This window comes from Primulina huaijiensis, chromosome 1 (assembly GCF_012295235.1).
Source record: "Primulina huaijiensis isolate GDHJ02 chromosome 1, ASM1229523v2, whole genome shotgun sequence".
In the NCBI taxonomy this organism is placed as follows: domain Eukaryota; kingdom Viridiplantae; phylum Streptophyta; class Magnoliopsida; order Lamiales; family Gesneriaceae; genus Primulina; species Primulina huaijiensis.
The window spans coordinates 6406688-6418685 of NC_133306.1; the positions used below are offsets into that span (position 1 = coordinate 6406688).

At 36.3% G+C, this 11998-nt stretch overlaps 1 protein-coding gene across 6 annotated transcripts; it reads right to left on the minus strand.

The window, feature by feature from the left end:
• Positions 1–588: 588 nt before the first annotated feature.
• Positions 589–11725, minus strand: LOC140980437 (calcium permeable stress-gated cation channel 1-like). 6 transcript variants are annotated; one of them, XM_073446256.1, is made up of 12 exons: positions 11524–11725; positions 10340–10678; positions 10036–10194; positions 9685–9820; positions 8965–9066; positions 8612–8731; positions 8399–8479; positions 3278–3618; positions 2716–2961; positions 1771–2095; positions 1167–1400; positions 589–1093 (listed from the first exon to the last, which is right to left on the minus strand). In XM_073446256.1, exons 2-12 carry the CDS (start codon positions 10651–10653, stop codon positions 851–853), a joined length of 2301 nt encoding a protein of 766 aa, XP_073302357.1. In that variant the 5' UTR covers positions 10654–10678; positions 11524–11725; the 3' UTR covers positions 589–850. The 6 variants fall into 6 exon arrangements, with proteins under 6 accessions (XP_073302357.1, XP_073302387.1, XP_073302379.1 ...); XM_073446286.1 differs by having other exon boundaries at positions 11626–11644; XM_073446278.1 differs by lacking the exon at positions 11524–11725 and adding an exon at positions 11338–11500.
• Positions 11726–11998: the final 273 nt, after the last annotated feature.

An 11998-nucleotide genomic window follows, 5' to 3' on the forward strand; every position in this document is an offset into this window, starting at 1 on the left:
GAACAAAGTTGACATGTCTCACAAGATAGACTGGGCTACATTAGATCGTCTCTGTTTGGATTTACAAATTTTGAAAAATAGACTTGATAATAATAAGAGTATACACAAATTTACTAAAATAGATTTTTACAATATTTTTTATTACATGAAAATAAAATACTTCTTTAGATGTTGATATTTTAAAAAATTGACAATAATGACACTAAAATAATTAATTATTCTAAGTATCTCAGTATTTTTTACCCATGTTAGACGTCTATATAATATTTTTATAATTAAATTAATTATATTTAAATGAGAATCATATCATAATTGTTGAAAAATACTGAGAAATTAAACTAAAATTATGAAATAATGTATTTAAAAAAAACAAATAAAATAAGAGTTGTTCACTAAAATAAACGACCATAACTTACTGCTTGAGAAAATTCATTATATCCATTGAGGTACAAATATTTTGCATTAACTGATAAGTTGGTGTAAGGATAATTGAAAATATTAAAAAAAAAAGCCTCACCAATTTGAGAATAAAAAAAAAAAAAAAAAAACTCACCAAAATTATTCATCTTTAAACAAAATAATAAAATATGAAACGAAGAAAACTGACGACAATTTCCACAAGCAGTTTTAACTACAATCTTAGTATAGTATACATATATAGTTCAAATTATGATGCAGGTTATGATATACTTAGCTCGTGGCGGCAGGCTATTCACATCCTACATCTTTCCTATAAGCAAACTTTTAGCCACCACAGAACGATTCTACCCCGATAAACCCCGGGAAAGAAACAGTGTTCCTCACACAAATTCGAAAGCCGAACCATTCATTGCTCGAGAACTCTTGCTGTCTAGATGTCAAGTTTTTCAGGAGAGGACGCCCCGCTCAGTTTGCTGGGGGCTGGTGTACTTCTACGAGACTGTCGTTTGGTAGGTACGAGCACACTTTCATCCAACTTCCAATTAGGATCGATGTCCTCTTCTTCATCTTCATCATTCTTGAAGACTGGATGGATATAAGCGGATTGGAGATAGCCTTTCAAGTTCAGGTTTGGTTCTCTGGCACGTTCCAATGTATCTTTCGTCATCGCCTCCTGGAGTCCCGAGAAAATATCGAATGAATGAAGAATCATGAATCGGGAAGGAAAAGTTAGAAGTCATTCTAACCTGTAAAGGGAATTTAACAAAAGCTGATTGGTATCGGCCTTTGCAGTACAAGTGGAATGAGATGGTCATAACAGGGAGCGCGATGAGGAAAGGGGCAGTTAGAGCGGCCTTTTTGGTGCTCATTAATCCAATTAGAACTATCTGTGAGAAGACGAGAGCAAAAACTATACGGCCATGGACGTCTGGCCAAAATGCTGCAGCACTTTCATATTCTTGGTTATACACATTGATGATCTGCAAAAGAAAAAGGGACACAAAAATTTCAGATGTCTTCAGGTGTTCAGCTTGCCTAATTCACTAGTTGTTCAAACTGAGTCAAATAATATTTAAATGTATTCAAGTGTTTGATTGATTTAAATTTAACAAAAATTATTTTGTTCAGATGAGCTTGGAGGTTATAGCCATATTTCGAGCTTTGTCTCATTAGAATGATACTGAATTCGAACACCGTAGACCAATTTCGAATTCCAACTCTAGGCCAAAACCGAAGTCAAGCCCCTACATGAATTCATTTTTGAGAATTGAAGCGTACACAAAATGATCTAGCTCAAACTGTTTATGAAATAGAGAGCTACAGAAGAGGATAGAACAAGTGCACTTTCACCTGATGACGGTATACAACATATGCCAGGGCAAAGAACACCAATATAAAAGGAAGGAAAACTGGTGTCACCACAGCGTAGATAAGGCCAAGAAGAAAATATAACTGTATCTGTGGTTCACCCGTGTTGAAACCGATGCTCCCTGGATCCATAGCATCTTCTCGATCCTTTTCAGTTTTCACCAAAAAGAAGTTTTTTATATGGTAGAATATCAACGGTTTCAATCTTAAAATTTCTCCCGCCACACCAGCCCATCCATCAACCATTACGTAAGTTATGAAGAAAGTCGCTTTCATAGGGATTGCAGCGCCTATTTTCTTTGGAATCCTGAGATGAGAAACGACATAAAAATTGAGTAAAAATACACCAAATAATTTCACAAAATTGAATGCACCAAAACCGGCAACTGAAACTAACAGTACAACTCAAATTATTTAACCTTTGCAGCAGCCCCTAAACCATATATTTGATTGTTGTTCCACGGGATTTCTCAACCATCTCTTTCAAAAATTGGACAACTTACTACTCATTCGAATTGAACACAAGGACCTTGGCCACTGAACCAAAATCTACAGCTGAAGCTAGCGGAACAACTAAATTATTTAACCTTTGCAGCAGCCTAAACGAAATATTTCAATCGTCGTCCCACACAAGATAATAATACTAATACCTATTACCGTTTCCCAGCAATACCTACCAACACAATTGGACAACTAGATACTAAATTGGAATTGAACACGGACCTTAGCATTGGTACCCATTTTAGGACCGAACCCCATATCCCTGTATCAATTACTATAAATGATGGTCAAATCTTCTAAACATTTAATCTGCCACACTTTACCATTTGTCACAAAAAAAAGACTATATATACACATTAATATTACTCGCAACAATCTGAACATAAAAAAGTATAGGGAGTGTAGTTTATATAAGGAAGTACGTACTCATTGGCAGACTGATTGAGAAAACTATTGAGTTGCTCCATCGCACTTCCGGTTATTACACTTACAAGGAAAACATTTATAAAGTTGAAGAGATAATATCTTGTGGCGGATCTCCTCTCCAGAGACGATATGGACAGAAAGCCCTCGAATTTGGACATCATCATCAGAATTGTTGGAAGCACAATGAGGAAAATCTTTAAAGCAATCCCAGGTAATAATCCTTGGATTAAACCCTTGAGAAAACCTCTACAGTACATATGGGTTGTCAATAGTAAAATTGAAATGGAGACCAATATCAAGTAGCCATATGCGTCTATAGAACAAGATAAAAAATGCAAAATAAACTAAAAAATCGAGCAAAAACGCATAGATCAAAAGGAATACTGCCATTGAGAAAGTGTCAGGTGTAAAATAATGTGGTTTTACATCAATACACGCAACAATAGTGTTTAGACAAAAAGTAATAAGATGCACAAAATAAATCATAGAATCAATAAACAGTGAACAAGAACAATACACGTGAATTTTACACGACTGAATAATTCTAATTGGTTAAACTCACCTTTCAATGATTGGTTTCAAGAACGGCACCCTTTTTTCAAGAGCCTCTATATTGGCAAAAGATTGGGCAATAGTAACTGGGATCATGAAGAAGAATGTAAGGAAGAAGAAAGCAACAGCAACAATAAGCCTCCTAATTGAGAGCGACACGTATGGAATTGCCAGGTTGTTCCAATAGACATCACGTGGCTCTGGAGCCCATTCTGTCATCCACAAAGTTGGATTTCTCGATTGCTGTGTTTGTGCACAAACAGCAGCACCCCACCGACTTTTGAATGAGACAAATGCCGCAGGCATGATACAGCTAACATCAGTTTTTACCCTCTCCCGTTCTTCAGCTATCTGCATAATGTGATACTTAGGCTATAGAAAGAAGTTTTAGCAAATCAATTTGCCATAGGGAAGAAAAAGACAAATGTCCATTATCAAAGAAAACATACAAAACTATTTATCCATTTCAGTGTATGTGGTCGCAATTTAAAAAAAAATGTCATCAAATGAATGGTACCTTTTCCCATGCTCTTGAAATTTTTGGATTGGGGTTGATTTTATAGGGAATCATATATTTTGTTAAAAGCACATTCGATGTTATCAAAAATTTATATTCATCTAGTCAGAAGGATTTCTTTCATCATTTAATATTCAGTAAATTAGGGTGATCGCAAAGGGCTCTCTTCATAACAGGTTTCTTACGACCAAACCACAATATCATATGGCATATATATCCATTTCGCTTCACTGTCTTCCCATCACTCAATTTAATGAGTTTATTTTGATGGTGACGGGTTAATATTGTGTTTTGTAGTTAATGCCTTGAAAGCTTCAAAAATGGCAAATGAATTTTGTATCAATGATGAGTTGAGACAAGTGTTGAACACTTTCTCCTTAAGAATAATTTGTCCCGCCTTGGTGCTTAGGTTTGTCGCAATCCTCTCCCAAGATACAAACACACTCTTCTTGCAAATACATCATAGTAATTTACAAAAACAATAACCCAGAAAAGTTGTATTCTCTCTTTTGTTTGAAAGGAATGTAAGGTAAACAGTATGAGTGCAATGAGAGTTTTGAAAATCTTATGCAAAAATCAGTTTTACTTTAGTGATGATGCTCTATTTAAATTGTTCAATCTGCAGAGACATGTTGCTTCGTCATACAGTGCGTCTCTTTGGACCAAAGGACATGAAAGAACCGTTGTAAGACACCATTAGCATGCAAAGGTGTCTGAAAACTCGAAAATTGAACATGCTTGTTCATGAATCAGTGCGACAGGCGCTGGATGGCTGCCCCCAGCACGCCTTTTACCAGCCCAGGCCATTTCCAGGCAGATCCTTTGCACGCTTTCAGTCCGGGTTCAAACCCCGGTGCTATTGTTTCGAGTTTTTCCTTCGACCATGTTTCTCAATTTCATTAAGCCTAGTATTCCAACAATCCATCACATGAATGAAAATGATGCATAAATGCACGTGATGTCGAAAAGAGAGTTTACACGAAAAATTATCGCATCAGGTGGTTTTTCGCTTTGAACCTTCCATAGCAAAATACTTCGGATTTACAAGGCCATGCAGTAAACTTGATGTCTTGAACTTCTTGACGTTTTGCGTAAAACCAGACAACAATATCTGCATGATAACTTCCCTAATTGTGTCCGTTTTGACGATAGAACACTTCTTGAGTTCTAGTGTTTCGTTGAAGCGGCACGCCCTGAAACTTACATAGATGGCCTTCTTCTAAGAGTATCCTGTAATACTCCTCTTTTTACAAGCTAAATAACCATTAATAGTATAACACTTAATTTCACTACGTTGGTAGGCGACAAACTAATTGTCTAGGATGAGAAGGGAAAAATTCCCAAGTTTTTGCTCAATTTTTCATAATTTAGTTGCCCCATTTAACCAGGATATTGGGATACAATCAACAAGGTTGAGTTTACCACTAAAAAAGTTTTTTTTTTTTTTTGTAGATTTCAAGCTCATTCCTCTAGACAAGTTGTACACTTGATCTCTATTCAATGTTTTCGTAAACAGATCCGCCGAGTTATCCTTCGATTTTACATGATCTATAGTGATAACTCTACTTGAGATCAATTGTCGTACCGTATTATGTCTTCGACGAATATGTCAAGACTTACCATTGTACATGTTGTTTTGTGCCCTTGCAATCGCCGACTGACTGTCACAATGTATCATTATTGCAGGCACTAGACTTGTCCAACAAGTTGCGAAGTCATTCTACTTCTTCCGCAACTTTAACAAGTGCTATGAATTCAGATTCCATTGTGGATCTAGAGATACAAGTTTGTTTGGATGACCTCCAAAAGATTGTGCCACCACCAATGCTAAAACATAGCCGCTAGTGGATTTTGAGTCTCGTGTCAGAAATTCAATTTGCAACCCTATATTTCTCTAGCACCGCATGATATTTTGTATAATGCAAACCATATTCAAAGGTGTCTTAAAAATCTAAGCACTTTGTCAGAGCTTTCCAATTAGCATCACTAGGATTGTTACTGAATCGACTCAGCTTATTTACCCCTCAAAAGATATACATAACAGTACCTTACAATCGTCAATGAATGTTATATATACTTTTTTCCTCCTTTAGTTTGCAAAAATTAAGTCACAAATGTCAGTGTGAATTAATTATAGAGGAGTTGTATATCTTTCAACATGATGGAAATACATTTTGGTCATTTTTGGTTCATCACATACTTCACATTTATGAGATGGATCAATGTTATTAAGCAATAAGTCTAAATCTATTTAACGTCGCATGGTATTGAAATATACGTGTCCTAAATGAACATGTCATAAATCAGAACACTCAAGCAAGTAAACATAATTATTATGTTTATTGCCATCAAAATTGCGGTGAACCGATGAGGTTCTCATCGAGATACCAATTTCCAACAAAATGACCATTTTTTATCAATACAAACTTATTAGACTCGAAAACTAGTTTAAAACCATGTTTGACCAATGATGATTCCGACACGAGATACTTCCTTATCTCAGGAACATGAAGCACATCGATCAATGTCATTTCCTACTTGGATGTCATCTTTATCACAACCTTTCAAGTCCTGCAATGTCCGACGAAGCAGAATTACCTATGAAGAGCTTTCTCCTAGAGACTGGAGTATAACTGGAAAGCATCTCTTTATCGGAACATATGTGGAAAGTAGCACCCGTATCAACCCACCATTCATTAGGGTTTCCCACCATGTTTGTCTCAAAAATGACTACAGAAAAATCAAGTTCAGAAAAATCAAAAGGCACCGACCTTTTTCTTAAACTACGTTGGCTTGCTCCTTCCATTTATTTGGCATTATGCAATCATTTGTCATGTGGATTGTAGCAATTTGCTTTTAAATTCTTCTCGTTCTTTGGTGGTGGTGGTGGTTTCCCATCAAACTTCTTGTTCTTGTCTTTGTTACTTGACTCCACGACATTAACATTTGCATCCAACTTGTTGCCTCTATTTTCGATTGTTCTCCTGGATTCTTAGCCCCACTATCAAGTCTTTCAATCCAATATCATTTCTTTGGTGTAAGTAGTTCTCGAAATTCTTCCACAGAGAAAGGAGTTTCTCGTTAATCAACTTGGAAAATTTTGCCCAGACTCATCTCTTCCACGTGAATATCGTGCAAAAGTACTTGTAGTTTTTACATTCGACTCAAAATGGATTTTGAGTCTATTACCTTGAAGTCCAGTAACCGTCCCACTATGAACTTCTTCAGGCCACCATCATCCAAGTTGTACTTCTTCTCGAGCATCTCCCAAAGTTCCTTCGCAATTTTGACTTGACAAAATACATTGTAGAGCTCATTGTCCAGGCCATTTAGAATATAGTTCCTACATTAAAAAATCACTTTGGTTTCATACATCCAGTGCAACCTTCTTTTTAGGATTGACTTCATCTTCTGCGAAAGTGGGATGATCCTCCTTAAAAAATCTAGCCAAACTTAGAGTTGCAAGATAGAACAACATTTTTTGTTTTCATCTTTTGAAATTTGCACCATTGAACTTTATTGATTTTCCCCTTGTGGCATTGGAACATTAGTTGTTGCAATTGATGAAGAGGCCATCTTGAAATTCAGATTATCACGTATAGAGAATTCTTCTTAAGATTGTTTGAGTTAATGCCTTGAAAGCTTAAAAAATGGCAAACAAATTTTGTATTGACGATGAATTGAGGCAAGTTATGAACACTTTCTCCTTATGAATAATTTGCCCCGTCTTGGTGCTTCGGTTTGCGGCAATCTTCTCCCAATATACAACTCCTCCTCTTGCAAATACATCACAGTAATTCGCAAGAACAATAACCTAGAAAAGTTGTATTATCTCTTTTGTATGAAAGGTTTATAAGTTAGACAATATGAGTGCAATGAGAGTTCTGAAAATCTGATGCAAATATCAGTTTTAATTTAGTTTTGATCTGCAAGGACATGTTGCTTCGTCATACGGTGTCTCTCGGACCAAATCCAGACACCGTGGTCCCTGCTGGGGCTGCCACAGTCCAGGCCATGATGCCTGGAAATTTGGTGTCTCTCTCGAACCAAATCCAGACAGCGTGGTCCCTGCTTGGGCGACCACAGCCCGGGCCATGCTGCATGGAAATTTCCAGGCAGCTCTTTTGCGCGCTTTGAGTCCAGGTTCGAACCGGTGCTATCGTTTCGAGTTTTTCCTTCAACTACGTTCCTTAATTTACATTCATTAAGCCCATTATTCTAAATATTGCAATTTGCAATGAATTAGCATTTCATACAGCACACAAGGAGAAAGAAAATTAGAACACTTGCATAATAACTTATAAAGGAAAAAGCAAGGTTCATTGGCTTTCAGTGACTGCTTTGCTCCAACTTCTGAGAAACGCCAAAACCATTGCAGCTTTGCCGCTCAGGCTCAGGACGGACCCCACAGCGAGGAAGGAGGGGACATTCGCGACCAAAACATGAAATATGTAAAATTTTATATGGAATGTTCTAAAATATTCAAAATTCAAACCCCCAGATTCACTGAATCATGCCCATCACCAATCAATAAATCGAGGCTCCATCTGCTCCTGGTGATAACTTTTTATTGCACAAAACCTTCCAAAAGAATATAACAATATCCATACTTACTTCTTTTGACAGCCTATTAATTTCAGCAGTCTGGTAATCAATTGCATCAACTTTATTTCCACATAGGCCAAGGCAGCCGATCTGCAAGTTCGAAAAAAAGTAAATGGTGCCATGTCACAATTAAATCGAAGGATAAAAAGCAGGGAAAACTATGATTCTAACAAATGATACAAGAAACAAAGCATTAAAATTGAAGTACAAAAATAAAAATACCTTTTTCATGGGACGTTTTGATGGGTTTCTTAAATATTTTAGTTGGTAATAGTCCAGCCAATTTTCCTTAGCTTTCTTCTCTTTGACAAGTTTTGCAAGTTTATTCGCATTGATAACAACCTGCACAAATTGTCTGATATATGAACAAAGGCAAAGAAAAATAAATTTTTTATTCTAAGACTGATGCAAGATATGAAACCACGAGATATGAAGAGTAAGACCAGAATTTCGTAGGTACAGACAATATATGAATCAAATCATTCTGGTTAATAAGGGATACATATTCGGCTTCAATATAATCCGACAAAAGTTCCTGCTTTAGTTATGACAAATGAACATCCATAAATGAAAACCTGATGAGTCAGATAGTTATCCGGATGGTTGACCAAGAAAAAGTGCTCCACGGATTCAGTCACCGATTCATCTGCATCTGGTGGCACATTCCTCACAAGAACCTGAGAAAATTCAAGTTTCAGCACTACCGGTAAATTCCAAATTAACCGCAAATGAGGGTTGGTCTGGTGAATGAGAGCTAAGAAATAGTGCTATAACTGAGTCTTAAATAACCTAATCCGATAATGGGTTTATTAGCACATGCTTTGTTGATTTGTTTCTGTTTCTTTCTTTCTTTCTTTCTTTCTTTTTTTTTTTTTTCCTATTTCTCAGGAAAGAATTGAAGTTACCTTGAGCATATAACACATCAGAAACTGACAATAATGACAAACTTATGCATTGATCAAGTCTCGTAAACATTTACCAGATCCTAATAGCCGGAAATTCAACACAATTGGATGCTGCAAAGTGCTTCTCAATAGAAACAAAGTTGCAATTAATCCTCACGCTATGTTGCTTTGAAAAAAAGCTCGAAAGATGCATAATATGCTAGTATATGAGGCAATTCAAGCATTTTCAGTACGTTTTTAACAATAACACACCCCCCTAATTTTCACGAAGAGCAAGAAAAAATATTGCAAAAATACTGTCACGTCACTTCGCGGCGTCACATTATTCATACTTTTCTTAGTGTGACCTTCTACATTCTAAACTAAACTGAAACAAAACTTGCATCTTACCGTGAATTGATCAGCGCGACGTCTTTCTGAAGCAAGAAAATGTAAGCGCATTGCTGCAATCTTTGCATACTCACTTGACAGAGTATAGCACGTCCAAAGTGCAAAGGCGTAGGCCATAATTACATGAGCCCAAAACCTGTAAGTTGCCCTAAGGTATTAATCATAAATCTCAGAGATACTCAACCCATTAAAACAGGCTCCAAACAACTACGAATTTGGTCAAGTGTGCTTTTGGCCTGCAAAGTAGGGGTTATACACATGGAGTAATGGTAAATCAACATTGTGGATAGTGCCAAAATTTTAGAAGAACTCGAGTAATCTTCCCTGTTTCAAAGATAAAAAAGCTCCTACCTATGTGATTCCTCCGGAATGTTTGAAATAGAAAGCTTGTCGATGTCACTGTACTCGAGCTTTTCTTGTATTCCAGCTTTAGCCAAGGTGTGGTTAGTCCAGTTGACCGGAACCAGAATAGCCCATGCAAGTAATGTCACAGGTACGAAAATCTTAAGTCTGCATATCAATTAGCTTTCATACAATCAAGTTGGAGAGGATAAATAACAATCAAATGCATGATTCTAAAAATTTCCTTGTGTGTGTTCAAATTTGATGCTTATTATACAATAACGTGACAAAAATTTCAGATAACTAAACCTACCCCAGCAAGTAAATTCGCAAATAGATCGCCGAATCCAGTCCAGCATGATCAATGAGCTCTGGTTCTGGCATTTTAAGTGCATCTGGAACCCAATTCAAAAACCTAATATATGATCTCCAGTCGAGATTCACAAATTTGTTCACAAACACGCTTGAGTTTGTGGGACTGCATCTCAAGCCCTTTAGGTACCATTTAGGAAAATATACGCGGTCATTAAATGGCTGAAGCCGTAAGATGGCAAATGCTACAAGAAATGCTACTGCAAAAAGAATGTTAAACCCTGCAGCAATCCCAATATCCTTAAAAGTTGCCATCTCTTAATGCTAGAATAAGAACTTCCTGCAAGAAAGAGGAAATTCTAAAGAACAGCTTATAAACTGTGTAACGCAGCTTCCATAGCATAACAAAACCTTTTTCATCTCCAATTACGAACACAATTTCCACTTTAAATAGGCCCAGAAATTCTTTCACGAATAACAAATCAACAAAAGGTAAAAATTCCAATTTACTGTCAACATACAAATGACAAGCAAGAATATGCAGTAATTTAGCATTTAGGACTGCTTTCTTTAAGGACTGTAGATGGGAGGAATTTGGTGGACTTACATTTCAATTCCTTGATGAAAACCCACACAAAATAATACATCAAATACCTCACTTTCAATTTCAACTTATTTTTTTTAAAAAACAAATCATATCAAAATCCCATTTACAATCCTGAACAACCATATGAACCGAGTAATTAAATAATAACCAAGTACAACGCAGTTTCCACCATTATCAGAAGAGAAACAAACAAATCCCATCATAACTCCATGGCAGTTTAAAGTATCACTAAAAACAAAACTAAAACAGCGCTAATAAAATGAACAATAAAAACCAGAGAAATAATAAAGAAATCCATGATAGCTTCACGATAATTGACGATACGTACTCCCAACAACTCAAAGAAAGCTGAATAATTTACTCAAAACTACGTCAAAGAAGGACAATAATACAGCGGAAGGCAGCGGATCGGGAACTGGTTAGAAATGCTTCAGAGTCCAATCAAGACCATAGAACATTCCCAGCTTTCCTTCACACAGTCAACAAACCCACTCCGCATACGTGCAATTTTGCATTTACAGAGTATAATCAACAAATAAATAGAAAAAGGGAAAGAGAAGCGTGTGGGCTAGGCGTACATGGTGTGAATGGACCTTTGCATCAAGGGTTTGTATGTTTATGGCAATAATGAGTAACAGTACGATTTTTATTTGAATTTAGTGGAATTGATTGATGCTTACGTTATTTCTTTAAGGATTGAAGTAGGCGACAATGGTGGTTTACTTTATGGTGTGGGAATTGGAAAAAGGATCGCTGAAGAAGAAAGAAAGTAGTAATTGTTAATTCTGGAAATGGGAATTATTTATTTATTTATTTACTACAATGAACAGGTGAACTGGCAGACACAGCTGCCACCACCTGTCGGCACTCCCTCTGTACAACGGCTACCTTCACGGATTTTATATACATATATATAAAATTAAATATGAAATAATATNCAAAATTATATATCCAATAAATAACTGTCACAATGACATAGAAATGAACAACATAGCAAAACTATATATACATATATACAAGTAGAGTTGTCTTATATATTTAATAAGTTTTCAT